We start from the raw sequence: 16,091 nt of genomic DNA on the forward strand, positions 1-16,091 counted from the left end.
TTGGTGTAAGGTAGGCTATGCTCGCCACCGTGTGGGCAAGGCAAGGAAAATCGGGTAACATACAGTGATTCTGGGGCGCTCTTGGCCCTGATGCGGAGCAGATCCGCTGCGTTCATTGTAGAGGAAGAGAGGGGGAGAGACCCTTGGCGAAGTGCATTTCCCCCGACTCGATTTGCCAACCACAAACGCGCGTAGCTGGAGTGGTGAGGATGGGTGGTTTATGCGTAATGCTCTCTAGGTGTGTGCGGGGAGTTCCCATGTCTCTCCTCGAGGGGAAGGTGTAAGCCTCAGGTGAGGAGTGAGTGGCTGTAGCCTAGTTCCTGGTGGCTTTATGGATGGATGTAGGCCCACAGATGATAATAGTACAATAGTATGAGCAATATTCCGACGTCTGTGTTTACCCGATGAAAACGTTTTGAGATCAAGGCAAGGAAACAGGCCGTGTTTTTCAATTACAAAAAGATAAGCCTACAAAAACTAATCAATATCCCCCACCCTACGTTAGTGTCTGAATACTATTTCCCCTGTTACTAAGATATATTTGAGGCCTACACAATTTAGTCCCAACTCTATCGAGGAAAAACAACTTATACCACATGACGTCAAAGCACTAACCAAACCACACCTTCTTTTACTTCAGTCACGTGACGAAGTCAACACAGGAAGTAATGATGGCGACCGCCTACGAGAGGTTCAATTTGTGAGTAATGCGTTTTCAACTTTTTACTCTTATCTTACACTTATTCGACATGATTATATATCGCGTTCAAATGATGTACCTACGAATTCAAATGGTGTATTTACTAAATAAGTTGTCACGCTTGTCCATAAGATAAAACTCGCCGAGTTGTATGCTGACTTAGCTGACTGAGCTGCGCTTGTCTCGCAGCTTGCTAATTCATTCAAAAGTTCGCCGACAGTAACAGCGTTTCCACTTCAGAAGGAGTCTGCATCCTTTTATATAATATGCCCCTTACATTCGTCTTGGACAGGTTTTTAAATATGGCACTGCTTCTTACAATAAACAGTGCAATGCTAGCTTGATTCCGTTCATAGTCATTGAGTAGAATTGTAATGAAATGGGGCCAACGTTATATCTTTCTCTGAAACACACTCTCCACTCACGGTATTTTGTAGCTAGTTCGCTAGCTCGCTAACGTTATGGACAACCACGGTGGTGTTATGTGATGTTGTTGAACTGCTACGTTTGCTTTACCCGCAGCTCGGCTGCTTTGATGTTACTGTAAGCTTGGCTTTGCGAGACAGTAGTCTGCCGATAGTATCCTTATAGCATCAAACAAGCCAGACAGCCGCAGCAAAGGCCTTTTCGACAATTAGCTTTCCTGAACTTGCTCAGCAGAGTGTGTGCTAGCATTCATTTCTTAGCTGGCACGGTGAGGTTGACGCACTGCACCTGTCGCTGCTGTATGTTGAGTTCTCGGAGAGGCCTAGAGGCGGAGCTGACAGTGGAGAGACACAGGTTACAACATCTGAATTGTATGCCATCTGCACACACGCCCTGAGGAACAATGCGCAAACTAAACGTACCTTGAACGCGCACCCTTCTCTTAAAAGGGAGCTGAATGTATGTATATACTGGATGTACTGGAACCACCTATTCCGACCCAAACCCGAGAGTACCTGCTGTTTTAACTGCAATGAAACCAGACTTTAATTTAGACTCAGTACACCAAAATCAGAACACTTACTTCAAAGCATCATCTACATGTCAAAATGTTTGAAACCACTGAACTATAAATCATTAGATGGTGATTGTCATAGTGTCAGACATGATGAGAATTGTCCTGATTTTGATCATTTTGATGCATGTTTTGGTGATTTTGGTAATGTGTTTTCGTTTGAGATTATTGTCTCAAATACTGATGATTTCATCTCCAGGCATGCGACTGTGGATAAGTTCTACATTGAAGCCTGTGATGATGGCGCCACTGATGTCCTTGTCATTGACCGGATTTCCATGGAGATGACCCTCACAGGTCTGCTGTGCTGCCAATGCTGTTTTGTGTATGTGTGTGGTCATTGCGTTATTAGTTTAAATGGCACAATTGTTGGCCACAAATAGGAAGTAAATCTAGTCATGTACTGCCAGTCCACTTTCACACACCGTCCATTGGATTCCAGCCTGGCAACACTGACTTTGCTCCACCTTGTATTGCTCAGTTCTTATTCTTAACCACTAGCCTGTAGCCTCGAAATAAAGTACACTGTTGCTCCGGGTATATAGGAGCACTAGCATTTCTTTATGAAAATGTTTCTTTGGTCTTACCACATAAATACACCACTCACCACAACTTCCAGATTAGCAAGCACTTGTAGGTATTAAATGAAGGGTGTTCTTTGTTAAACATTTCCAGACTACATGATCTCATTGAAAACGGAATTGGTATTGTGTCAGGCGCTTCATACAAGTGCTAGCAATACCAATTCAGTTTTCAATGAGATCATGTAGTCTGGAAATGTTTAACAAAGAACACCCTTCATTTAATACCTACAAGTGCTAGATAATCTGAAAGTTGTGGTGAGTGGTGTATTTATGTGGTAACAACAAAGAAGCATTTTCATATAGAAATGCTAGTGCTCCTATATACCCGGAGCAACAGTGTATTTTATTGTCAGGCGCCTGTGTCAGGGGAAATTCTTGAATTTCCCCTGGGGATCAATAAAGTATCTATCTATCTATCTATCTATCTATCTATCTTCATACTGACTCTGGGATTTGAATATAGTGATCGTAGCATGTAGATCACCTGTGTGTGTGTGTGTGTGAGAGAGAGAGACTAGCAGCATTTAACATGTGGGTTTTGTGTTGTTGCAGGAACTCATGACATCCCTCCATCTGGCATCACACGGCCCATCTGTGGCATCATGGGAACAATCCGGCTGGTTGCTGGTGTGTGTGATCTTGCCACACACACACACACACGCATGCTCACACATGCAGACACTCACACACACACACACACACACACTTACACAGACACCTTACAGGCACAGAGGAGAAGAAGAATGCGATGCGATCAAAAATGCACTCAAAAATCCTCGATTTTTGTTCCGTTTCAACCCTCTCTGATACCATCCTAGCAACATTCTGGACGCCATCCCCTAGTAAAACCCTGGATTCCATCCTCCCAAAATCTTGGATGTTGCTGGATTGTATAAGAATTATAAGTTAGTAAATTTGCACCATGTGAAGGGTTTTCCCAGATCGCATCACATATTGTTATCGATTGTGACATGCATACACTTCAGTGTACTGATCTGTGTAGCCAATAGCCTTTGTGAAAAAGGAGAAAATTTAGTTAATAATCATGCTGTAAAAGTCATTGGATGACCAATAGTTACAAAATCATGTCTATGTTATGGGTAAACTGCAGAATTCAAATCCCACATCAAGGAACCACAGGTCTTGTTCACGAACATTAGGATGCCCAAATTACTGTGTGTGTGAGACATAGAAGAAACCAATGATACCTGTCTCTCTCAGGCATGTACCTTATCGTTATCACACGAAAGAAGAAGATGGGCGAACTGGCTGGCCACACCGTTTGGAAGGCAACTGAGTTTGACGTGATCCCTTACAAGAAGACTATCCTGCACCTCACTGAGAATCAGGTAATCACACGTAGTGGCATGCTCAGCCGGATAACATGACACTGTACTCAGCTGTTTGTGCCTCATAATGAAATATTTAGATATGTACACAACATCAACTGTATTTTGGTTAACATCCCATCTCAACCAGTAATGCTTAGAAGGTGTACTGTCACACCTGTGTTACTGGAATGTTGGAAAATGGGTTCATGGGTTCATGGGATCTATCATGGTTCATGGAATTCAACATCGCATTTTAGAACCATGAATTGTTGCGGAATGGAATCTTATGTTAGAATGTTCAAAAACCCACACCTTTAAGGGTTAATGATCACATTTGATATGGGAAGAGTTAGCAAACAGTGGGTGTATGGGCCCCACTCCTGACCCACAATCAGTCAGATCACAATGTTTCCTTTATGCATTTACACCAGATTTATATTATGGCCAATCACGTGACATCTCATAGAAATAGAAGAGATAAATAAGAACATTGAGTTCAGTCTTAACTGATCATGTCACCATGTCAATTCTGTCATCTTAATGGCAAGCAATTGTTTAAAACAGTTTATCCTCTCTGTATTTACAAATCTATGACTGGACCCCAAAATGATGCACTAAGCCCTCCACTGAGCTCTCAGTAGGATTGTTGAGCTGTTACTCCCCCTGCTCACACACACACACTTTCCCACATTTGCCCATACAAAGCTCTGTTGTGTAAGACCCTACCAGTTGCCTTGACCTTTGCGCTAATGTTCGTACCTGTGTTGTGGTGGTATGTCCCTGGGGCGTAGGGAGAAGACGTTTTCTTAGGAGTGTGTGTGTGTGTGTGTGTGCGTGCGTGAGAGAGAGCGTGCCTGCGTGCGTGTACTGAGAAAGAAAGAGAGAGAGAGAGTTTGTGAGAGCGTGCGTGCGTGAGAGAGAGTGCGTGCATAAATGTCAGTGTATGTGCGTGCACGTGTGTGTGAGTTCCTGGTTACGCGTGCAGATCAGGCCCTCCCTCTCCCGCAGCTTAACGAGATTAAGAGGAGATCCTATTAACCTGTAAGGCTTGTGAGGGGAGTAAGTGTGCACACGAGTGTGTGTGTGTGTGTGTGTGTGTGTGTGTGTGTGTGTGTGTGTTTGTTACTTGTGTTACTAGTTAAAACTGTTTACACTGCGGGTGTCCCCCAATTGCAGTGCCCCCCCCCCCCCCCCCCACCTCCCCCCAACATTCTAAATCAATTGTGTGCACCATATTGCTATGTTGCATAGTAATATTATACACTATTGAAAAGCTTGAACTCTTGGAAATCCATATATGACAACATTTTTCATGTACAATCTGTATAGTGCTTTACATTGTCAGATTAATCTTACTATGTCTCAATTAAATGTTAAAAGCAATAAGTAATACGTAGATGCAGCATATTGGGTATTGAAATATTCACAGAAATCCCTAGAAATTGAACATTCATGTTGTTTTATCCAATATCAGTTGTGCAGATGTATACTGTAGTCCCATTTTATTCACATCCATTGAACCAACAAGGAAAATGCAAAAGTAGAGACTTTTGTGTAATCATTCCATATTTTGTGTAGTCATTCTATATCAGAACCCCTGACATACATTCCAAATAGTCTACAAGAAACCTCAAAGTGTTACCTTTCATTTGAGACCAGGATTATGCTTCTACACCAAGAGGTTGCCACACAGTAAGCCTTTTATTGTCAGTATGCATTTTGGGTAACCAAAAGTTCTAAGGGGGAGTTTCCATAGGGCATTTTACAAACACATGAGCATACCTTGGCAAATAATGGTCTAAAGTACTCATATTTTATTCTATATTGATCTACTTTGAGATACAGATTCACAATACCTGGTAGTGGGCCTCAGTTGTGTTGTTGGCAGAATGTGGTCATTTCCAGAAATGTATAAAACCACCTGAAGAAACCCTATCATTCTACCCTTTGCCACTCTCTGACAGTTCATCACACAGTCAATCTATTGGTACCAAAATAATCTACTAGGCCTCTGCTTTCAAAAGAGGTCAAGCACTTGAATATAAGTCAAAGTGTGTGGAAACAGGGCCACTGTTAGTAGGCGGTGTGCAATTTCGAGCAAAAACTCAAAATGGGGGGGGGGGGGGGGGTGTAAAGATTTAATGTTATTATAAAAAAGTAAAGAAAAAATAATGATTGATACCAAATGCGTAGAAAAATTAGTTTATACTATCCTTAATGTCACTCTCTTTGCACTTTTTAAAAAAAAAAAAAAAAATCTAGAACCTTGTAGAAAATCAAGATGGTTCAGTCATACTGAGAACATGTGTGTCTTCCACCCTAAAAAGTTTGCTGCCAATGAATAATACCTTTAATTATAATAATGCTCAAACATGGCTTCCCAGATAATGTGTGTTCCCAGATAATCTGATTTTCCTATCAAGACATAGGATTTGAGCAGAAATATTTTACAGGCCTTGGTTTTGGGAGCAATTCTTGAAATAGGCACAGTACAGTTTGAGACGGTGCTGCAACAACCTTATCTGATTTAAAAAAAATTTCCTCTGCACGTAGTCAGAAGGAGTGTTAACCACATAAAACCGCATTCCATATCTGCACTGTGTCTGCCCAACCAGGACCGCCACCGCATGTTCTAATAACGCCTTGCTGTGGTCACTAGTGGAATCTAGCACTTCCGTAGTTCAACGATGGTTTTCCTATACCCTCCTTAACATTGTTCTTATATTTTACAACTGTTTTTGCACTTTGATATAATCTAATAGTGATTTCATTTGATGTCTAATGTCTGCAGCATGTTTTTTGACACACATCCAAGACGGCATTATCTTTGGACACCAAGTTTCTGAATATTACTTGAATAGGTTGGCATCGCTGAACATTTAGTGTGGAATGGCAACATTACAGTACATGCATGGTACAGTTATGCCCGTTTCACACCGGATTTTGCGTGCTTGGCGTTTTCTATGTCTGCTTACCAAAAGTGTGTGATGTGGCTCTGCCAATCTTTTTCTCACATAATTGTTTTTTTCCTCACTGTATTGAATGGAAACCCTTCCAACACACTTGCGTGTGGCGTGAAAAATAGGCATGACTCCTATGACTACCATGCACACGATTTTGGCGGAAATAAAAACGAACGCGCCACGCAGCTGACGCACTCACACCACGCACCCAGTGTGCAACGGGCCTTAGAAAGACTTTATATTCCAATCATCAGGGGATTTCAACAATTCACACATTAGTCATAAACAGGAAATTATGGTGGTAGCGTAGTTATTTTAAGCCATTTTAAGTGTGTGTGTCAAATCTACCAGCCTAAATGATCCTAAATCATCACGGTTATCGGCATTATTGCGCTACGATTAAAATGTGCTGAATTTTTCTCTAAACCTACCACCAATGTTGGGCAAAACTCAAAATTGACCCGTCCTCCATGCACAGTAGCAACAAAACTAAAGGTCAACAGAACAGCATTCATATGCCATACATAGTCATAAAAGTGTTGTGGCTCCTTTAAGACAATCCTTTGCCGTGAGTTCTGGAGCTATCCAACTTGATCTAACTATACTCATACAGTAACTATACTATACATCACATTCAGGATAATGTGACTCTCTGATGTGACCAAGAGAGTGCTGAAAGCACGCAGTCACATCCGCTCCTCTCCTCTCAATGTTGTGTTGTCAGACCCAGGACAACCGGCTGTTCCTCAGCATGATTACCAGCGTGCTGAATACAGATGGCTTTTACTTCTGCACCGACTATGACCTCACACACACCCAGCAGAGACTGGCCAACACCAGCCCAGACTTCCAGGAGATGAGCCTTCTGGAGCGAGTGAGAACACACACACACACACACACACACACACACACACACACACACACACACACACATAAACACAAACACCTGAGGTGGAGATATAAAGACACACTAATATCCATGTATCTTTTATTATTAACTGCATTTACATTTTGTTAAGTTCCAGATACATACTCAGACGTCTGGGCCCATATTAATGAGTCAAGTAGTGGTAACTTTTATTTATATATAAAAATATATGTATATTTGTGGGTGTGTTTATAACAGGCAGATCAGAGGTTTGTCTGGAATGGCAACCTGCTCAGAGACATCATTGGCCAGCCTGAGGTGAGTATGTGCGATCTGAGTCCAACTGACCTATCAGATTAATGTGCTATATGTTCTTTTCAAACGCACACCTACACCTACATCTATTCTATTTCATGGTTTTGGTCTTCAAGTAATGCTCCCTATTGTTTTGTTCTGTCACATAGCTACACAAGTTTGCCTTCCCCGTCATCCATGGCTGTATCCTTCCAAAGCCTCATGGAGGCCACCCTGTGTGTGTGTGTGTGTGTGTGTGTTTTGAGTGCTGAGTGCAGTCGTGATAGCTGAGTGAGTGTCCTTAACTGGTGTCAGTTGTGGTGATGAAGCCCTGCAGCATCAATTCCAAGATCTTTGAGTGGATCCTCATCTCCAGACGCAGCTGCTTCAGAGCCGGAGTGCGCTACTATGTCAGAGGTACACATACATTACATTCACGTATATACGCGCATACACCAGATGCAGATGCAGGTGTTCCAGAACTATAAGCAGTTCCCGCTATATGCATATTTATATATTACCAACCCCATATTCAGTGTGTACATACTGCATTTGCATGCTCTCTTTGCATTTGCATGCTCTCTTTGCATTTGCATGCTCTCTTTGCATGCCCCATTCCTATACAATCATATACAAACTGTTTTCTATGTGTGTCCCAGGCATTGACTCTGAGGGGCATGCCGCAAACTTTGTGGAGACGGAACAGATTGTGCAGTTCCAAGGGGCGCGTTCCTCCTTTGTCCAGGTGAGTTTTTGGATGTGGATGGAGGCAACCTGGTTCGGCATGCCCAGTTTCTCATAGCTGACGGAGTAACTAATGTGTAATGTTTCCTGATATACAGTAGCTTATGATGCATCTAATTCCATGTATATGTTGCATTGAACAAAAGCATCTGCTATGTAATCATAGCCATGAGCAGCTATCTTGCGTAGTATTGCTGCAAAAAAACGTCACCATCATTGTCCTCCATTGCGTTCTCAATCCATGTTCATGACTCGGCATATGTGGAAACTTTGTGGTACTCTTGCACATCAGAGTGGTGGTTGCACATCATGATCAGCGCTGCACATCACGGGGAAGGTGCATGCTTGCTAGGGAAGTTTCGTACAGGATGTTGGACCTCATTCGAAAGTCTCTTTCATCTGTGGAGGCATGTAGGCATGAAGTGAGACACTGTTGCTGTACTTGTGTGGAATCTCCATTATTATCCACAGTTCCAAGATCCATATACAGCGTGGTTGGTTGTATCAACATCAGTGGTTGGTTGTATCAAAATCAGTTTAAGTGTATTTTGTGCAGTGAATGAACAAGATGACAGCCTAAAAGATTATTTATGCTTTTGTGGCTGGGTGCGCTTCACTCTGTCCGTGTGTGTGCGCGTGCGTTTGTGCGTGTGCGTGCGTGTGTGTGTGTGTGTATCTATCTAATTCCATCATCAATCACAATGACCAAATATGTGTGTGTGTGGTATCTATGTTCTCATGTTGACAGACACGAGGCTCAATGCCGTTCTTCTGGTCCCAGCGGCCCAACCTGAAGTACAAGCCCAAACCCCTGATCAGCAACAGCACCAATCACGTAAGGCCTGGGAGATGGCAGCCAATCAGATATGGGGTTGTGAGGTTGGAGAGTACCGATCAATAGATATGAATTATCAGTAGTATCAGTAATGCTCTTCGTTTGTTTGTTTGTCCTCACAGATGGATGGCTTCAAGAGGCATTTTGAGTCTCAAGTGCTTATCTATGGAAAGCAGGTCATACTCAATCTGGTAAGTACTCACCTGCAGATGCTTGTTTGTGGCATACATAACAATCACAGACTTTTCCGTATCAAAAAGTTAGGGATACATGTATAACCATGGTCAAATACAGAGGCGGACATTTTCAAATGCATTCACACACACACACACACACAACCACACACACACACCCACCCACCCACCCACACACACACACACACACACACACAACCACACACACACAACCACCCACCCACCCACCCACACACACACACACACAACCACCCACCCACCCACCCACCCACACACACACACACACACACACACACACACACATAAGTCACTCCACAGTGTATGTGGCTTTTTAAGCAAATGTTTGATTTGCCTCAACCATCAAAGTGTGTGTCTGTGTATATGATAGTGCATTGGGTTTCTTCATTCTTTGATGTCAGCTGGCAAACCAGTGTTCTGGTGAACCTTTGCCGTACTGCCTACATACCGGCAACCACAAACCACCTCTCCTTTCACAATGACGAATTGCACTGTCTGTTACCCTTTACGAAGTATCGCATCTGCACGGCGTGCCTCAGAGTTTTCTGACATTTCTTATCTCCGCTCAGATTTGCAGAGCAGCAGATGAGTCAGGTTTCAACACTCTCAAGGGACACCATTGATTGTGGTTACACTGTTACACTGCATTTATATAATAGCTAGTCTCAGATAGGGATAACGGCATGGTGCAGGTTGAGATGCTAATCAACTTTCACTTATATTTCTCAGTATGCTCCTAATATGGCCTTGGCGAGATAGCTCTGTCACCACAGATGTACCCTTATATTATTTGTGGTTTCTGATGCTAGAGGTCTAAAAGCTTTTAAACCATTTTAACCTCTTGCTAAGAGTGTGTGTCTGTGTGTGTGTCTGTGTCTGTGTCTGTGTCTGTGTGTGTCTGTGTGTGTCCCAGGTGAATCAGAAGGGCTCAGAGAAGCCCCTGGAGGAGGCCTTCGCTAAGATGGTGGACGGAATGGACAACGGCCTTATTAGGTAAGGCACTGCCTCTGCTGACTCCTGACCCCTGGTCTTTGACATCATAGCCTCTGTCTCTGCTCTTGTTTGTGAAAGGTATTAATAACGCAAACCAACTAATTTTTAGGGAGGTGCTAGCCAATGGCAATAAGTTCAAGAGGTAAAAAAAAGTGCAGCACACTCTGGCTCCATATGGCAAGTCTTTACTAAACTACGTTTCGGCCTATAAGGCCTTCATCAGATTTAAAAAATCTACCCTGGTGTCATCCACCTTGAAGTTATGCAGTAGCCGTTACGGCCATTCAGGCACCCTCCGGCGTGTAATCTGAAGCAAGCTGCACATGCCTGCTCCCTCTCCTGGCTACTCCCTGGCCACTGTAGGGTCTTCATGCTTTGGCTCTTGTCTGGTTGGCTCTGTTGTTCTCTTTGGTAGCTGTCTGACCTCTGTTCCCTGGTGTTTGTGTGTTTGCAGGTATGTTGCCTTTGACTTCCATAAGGAGTGCAGTAAGATGCGCTGGCATCGGCTGCAGATTCTGGTGGATGATGTAGCAGAGAATCAGGATGAGTATGCGTAAGTCGACACAGACACAGACACAGACACAGACACAGACACAGACACAGACACAGACACAGACACAGACACAGACACAGACACAGACACAGACACAGACACCATGAACAGAGACCTCCTGATGGCATCTGTCTGCATGTGTGCAGGTACTTCTGGGTGGACTCAGACGGGAAGGTGGTATCTCAGCAGAGTGGCATGTTTCGCAGTAACTGCATGGACTGTCTTGACCGGACCAATGTCATCCAGAGTCTTCTGGCCCGACGCTCACTTCAAAACCAGCTTCAGGTTGGGCAAGCACACATAAACAACACACACACACACACACACACACACACACACACACACACACACACACACACACTTGCTGCCTCTGTCTCCTGACCTTCGAGGCTGAAGGAGAAGTTCTCTTCAGACCGGACACACTGGTTTCAACCCTGATAACACACTCTCTCTCATGATGTCTGTTGAATGCAGAGGATGGGAGTCCTCAATGTTGGCCAGAAGATTGATGAGCAGGCAGACTTTGAGAAGATCTATAAAAATGGTGAGTTCACTGCTGCTAACTGTTAACCATGTGAAATTAGTGTATTGCTGTCTACACAAGATTTAGATAAAAGGATACAGACCCTTCTCTGTGTGTCCAGTAACCCAGTCTGACACTTTTGGCCTAACTTGGTATAGGTCACTGAAAGTGGGTAATTCCAGTTAGCCTAGTTAGCTAAATGGGAAGGTGGGCTCAGGGAATGACCTTAGGCCAGATTTGACCTCGGGTTCCCATGGGCATTGAGCCCCTTCCTGTCTGCTAGGCAGATGGTTGTGGAGTGTGTGGTGTGTGTGACCCACTAACGCGTTTGTCCATGCATGTGCATGCACGCACGCGTGTGTTTTGTCTCCTTTTCAGCCTGGGCCGATAACGCTGACGCGTGTGCTAAGCAGTATGCAGGCACCGGTGCCCTTAAGACTGACTTCACCAGGTAGCACTTCCAATGACTAATACATCTACAAAGTGTGTGTGTGTGCGTGCATGTGTGTGTGTGTGTGTGTGTGTGTGTGTGTGGGCGTGTGTGTGGGCGTGTGTGTGCGTGTGTGTGTGTGTGTGTGTGTGCGTGCTTACGTGCGGTGTTGGGTGGGTGGTTGGCTGTGATGTCATATTGTGAGGGGCAAACTTACCAGGTACTTCATTCCTCTCTTTAGTCATATTCTCTTCCCTTTAGTCATTTCCACTGTGAGAGGAAATGTGTTTGTGGTCACACGGGAACCAAGCAACAAGCCCAACGTTGTGGGTTCCATGAACATACACAGAGGACTCCACTGTGGCCGTTTTCCTGGAGAGATTACACTTTGTAACATGCACGCTATTAGGAATGTGCAAGAGTACTGACTCACTTGTGTTGGCCATGTGGTCATGTTTGAATTAAAATAAAAAATGCTTGTAATTGTCTTGCTGACAATTATAAATATGTCTAACACAAACAAACAAACGGTTGAAACTTGACTATGTGTGTGTGCATACGTGAGGTAATACACTTCTCTGGTGTGTGTGTTTCTGCAGGACAGGGAAGCGGTCTCAGTGGGGTTTAGTCATGGATGGCTGGAACTCCATGATCCGCTACTACAAGAACAACTTCTCTGATGGCTATAGACAGGTTTGTGTGCGTATGTGGTGGGCAACCTATAAGATGATTGACATGAGTCAGCATCCGGCAGCACATCTTGCAGGTCCTGACAGGTCACAGGTGACTCACTGTGGATCTGTAGATGTCTGGGTGGCCATCCGGCCCTTTGTGGTCGTGGTGGTGGGATGTATGACACCGATGTGACACCCACATATGACTTTGCTCCTATGCTGGGATGATGGTGCATTGATAGTAGGACAGTGAAATGTTCAGCGGAAGCTGTAGATAGATAGATACTTTATTGATCCCCAGGGGAAATTCAAGTAAACAAAAGACGTAGAAACAAACACTAAGACACGGAGCTACTGAGTAGGCTGCCACTCTTGTCGGCGCCGGAACTGTAGCTTGGATGTGTAATGTCAGCAACTGTTTGTGTGCTTGTTTGTTTATCTGTTGTTACTGTGTGGGCTGATTCAAGGAGGTGTAGTGCTAGTATGACTTGATGTTGAGATGATGAGTGTCACTTTGGCGTGTTAGTGTGTTTCAGTAGGATAATATTGGGTAATGGCTTACAGAAGCTGATGTAAGTGTGACTAGTGATGTGGAATGGTAAGTGTGGCGGAAGTGTAATGTGTTGGGTGGGTTCCAGGATTCTATTGACCTGTTCCTGGGCAACTACACTGTGGATGACACAGAAGGACCAACGCCCTTGCAAGTGCAGAAGGACTGGAAGTTCATGATGGTGAGCCACAACTGTGTGTGTGTGTGTGTGTGTGTGTGTGTGACTGTGGTTGTGGGTTTGCATGGTTGGATGATTGTATATGTGTGTTTGCTAATACTGGAATTTTCTGTGGAGGTATGGATGTCTGTAATGCATCCTTTGTGTGCATAAGTGTGTACATAGGAAGTGTGTTTTGTTGTGTGTTTTATGTTGAAGTTGTGTTGTTTCTTTCAGCTGCCTCTTGTCCTGTTGGTGGCCTTCTCCATGTGCATCCTCTGCCTCCTAATGGCCGGTAAGAGAAATGCACATCTATGTATTGTGTATCTATAAACTTTATTTAACTATTGATTTTAGTTTCTAATTTTTACCCAATTGGCAGATCAAAACCTAATGCACTCTCACACTTAATCACTATGATTTTTAATTGTAGATACACGGTTATATACCATGTCTAGAAGGCAATTACATCTGTGTTTACATTCAGTACACTGTAGCAACACAAAGTGTGATATAGCTTTAGTATAGCGTAGCAAAAATTAACTATAAAAGTAATAATGTAAGTGGCTGACATTGATCAATGGGGGTGTAAGTTTTATTCACTGATGCTACTGCTGCTGCTAATGATGATGTGTGTAGTGTTTATGGCTTAAAGGGGTTTAAAGGTTTTCTGATGAGAACTCTCCACTGTTTCCTAGGTGACACCTGGACCGAGACGCTGGCGTATGTGTTGTTTTGGGGCATGGCCAGTGTGGTCACCACCGCTGTCATAGTCTTCAATGGGAAGGACTTTGTGGATGCCCCCAAGCTGGTCCAGAAGGAGAAGATGGACTGAAACGACGTGTGTTAGTGTGTCTCTGTGTGTGTGTGCGTGTGTCTGTGTGTGTTTGGGTGTGTGTTCAACGGTTTGACTCTGCAGTTTGTACCTCCTCTCTACTGGACCTGCTGCCTCTCTTTTGAGTGGACCCTACACTTCCCAATGTCTCCTCTGTCTTTTTCCTAATTCTGTGTGGACACTACATCTCTCCTACCCTCTCTGAAGACCCCTGAGAGTTTTTTTTCCCCAGCCTTCCGCTCCTGTGTGCCCTGTGAGCTTCAGCAGTCCTCCCCTCATGGCAATGACTTCCTCATTGCTTTGTTAAATCAGATGACCTGGAGCCTTCTATGTAGGCTTAGTAAAGATCAGAACTTTCCCTTCAGAGATCAGATGTAGTGGGAGAGATTCCGACGACTCCAGACTCTCTTCCGATAGACTCTCGCATCCTGTGTGTGTGTGTGTGTGTGGGGGGGGGGAGGGGCTACTGCTTCTGCTACTGGGGCACTGTTGAGGGCATTCCATTCTCATAAGTTGAGTTTGCACTTTTTTCTGTGGTCATCAGTCTGAGGATTAGTATGATAGGTGAAATAGATTGTGTTTCCTGTGTGGTTCTTACTATTGAATGTAATTAGCCTTACTGAAGCATTCACTAGAAACGTATTAACCCTAATGTTTTAATAATGTGAAATTTGGGTGAAAAACAAGGCACGCAGACTTCAAAGCACTGGTCCTGAAAAGCCTAACTCTAGCTGAACTCATCTGCAAGTCTTTGTTTGAATAGGGCATTCAGTTTCTCAAAACACTACATTACATGCTTAAGGTATTTGCTCCAGTAGAGTTGGTAAGGGCAAGACTCTTCAGAGAGATTTGCGAGGAAGTTTGATCAGATTTCCATTACCACTTTATTTGGACCAGTGCAGTGAAGGTTTGGAAAACCGTGCAAACTGTTTCAGGGACGTTGGGACACAAAATCAGAATGTACTGTAGATAGCCCCTCAGTGATGCCTTCCGACCATTCCTCATCCAAAAGACCCAAGCTAGATCAGCCATTGGGGGAAAATAACATGACCGCAGGTTGGTTCTGATACTTTATTGTTAAATGTTACTGTTCTTTGAAACAATATCCAGCTCCAGCAGCTTTAACATGCACACAGCTCGTGAGTGCTCATGATTTAATGTCTCCTGATGTGGATATGTGTTTTGATGAACTATTACTTCAGTATAGTTAATTAAGTAGGTCATCTCAAACTGTGCTCTTCAATTCAGTCCCATAAAACGTATCCTTGTCAATCGAAACTGTAAATTGTACATGCAAACTAATCTGTGTAATTATGTATTGTACTCCTGTATTTTACCAAATTGTCCGTAAAGACATGAGCACTTGAGTTATTAGTAGCAATGTGTGACCACATTACTGTTGAACCATGTTGATTTACCTCATGTTCATGTACAGTATTGTACAGTGAAATGCCTGACGTTTGAATCATGCACATGTAGATCATTCCAGATTTCCTTAAATTTAAGCAAGCATGCTCCTCAATTGCATTCATGAAGGCTATGATTGATTATGATCGCTAAAGTCGTCCTCTGTCTAATTGATCAAGTTACTGTTGACCAATGAAAATGTGTCTCTCATTTTACTTCACGGGCAGTATTCACTTCCTGTAATAAAAAATGTAAGGAAACTTTAATCTGATAGTATTCTGTTTTACTCTCAGACCATTAAAACATTTTCCAGACATCTACTTCTTGTTTTTGGTCATATTTATTTCTACTTTTATATTTTTGGACACTGGGTAAGGGTTGAAATGTTACATTCAAACACTCTTATCATGATTTACACTTAGTCTTCAGTGAATTCAT

General features: G+C 43.4%; 1 protein-coding gene across 2 annotated transcripts; it reads left to right on the forward strand.

Annotated features, from left to right (window-relative positions):
• The first annotated feature begins 274 nt into the window (after positions 1 to 274).
• sacm1la (SAC1 like phosphatidylinositide phosphatase a) lies at positions 275 to 15,973 on the forward strand. Of its 2 annotated transcripts, XM_042077684.1 has the most exons (20): positions 641 to 700; positions 1,900 to 1,997; positions 2,837 to 2,911; positions 3,506 to 3,633; positions 7,303 to 7,452; positions 7,705 to 7,764; positions 7,911 to 7,944; positions 8,056 to 8,157; positions 8,400 to 8,485; positions 9,233 to 9,319; positions 9,442 to 9,510; positions 10,445 to 10,524; positions 10,979 to 11,077; positions 11,224 to 11,362; positions 11,552 to 11,621; positions 11,979 to 12,051; positions 12,630 to 12,723; positions 13,343 to 13,435; positions 13,649 to 13,706; positions 14,110 to 15,973. In XM_042077684.1, the coding sequence occupies exons 1-20, from the start codon at positions 669 to 671 to the stop codon at positions 14,244 to 14,246; spliced, it is 1,764 nt and encodes a 587-aa protein (XP_041933618.1). In that variant the 5' UTR covers positions 641 to 668; the 3' UTR covers positions 14,247 to 15,973. The 2 variants fall into 2 exon arrangements, with proteins under 2 accessions (XP_041933619.1, XP_041933618.1); XM_042077685.1 differs by lacking the exons at positions 12,630 to 12,723; positions 13,343 to 13,435; positions 13,649 to 13,706; positions 14,110 to 15,973 and adding exons at positions 275 to 291; positions 12,292 to 12,481.
• Positions 15,974 to 16,091: the final 118 nt, after the last annotated feature.

The sequence above is a fragment of the Alosa sapidissima genome, chromosome 21 (assembly GCF_018492685.1).
Source record: "Alosa sapidissima isolate fAloSap1 chromosome 21, fAloSap1.pri, whole genome shotgun sequence".
Lineage (NCBI taxonomy): Eukaryota > Metazoa > Chordata > Actinopteri > Clupeiformes > Clupeidae > Alosa > Alosa sapidissima.

Bases quoted from the DNA above. Each gene is read 5' to 3' on its own strand.
- sacm1la (XM_042077684.1), top strand. From the start codon at position 669: ATGATGGCGACCGCCTACGAGAGGTTCAATTT. The intron at 11,363-11,551 runs GTTGGGCAAGCA...TGTTGAATGCAG, and splicing joins CACTTCAAAACCAGCTTCAG to AGGATGGGAGTCCTCAATGT. The intron at 12,052-12,629 runs GTAGCACTTCCA...GTGTTTCTGCAG, and splicing joins CTTAAGACTGACTTCACCAG to GACAGGGAAGCGGTCTCAGT.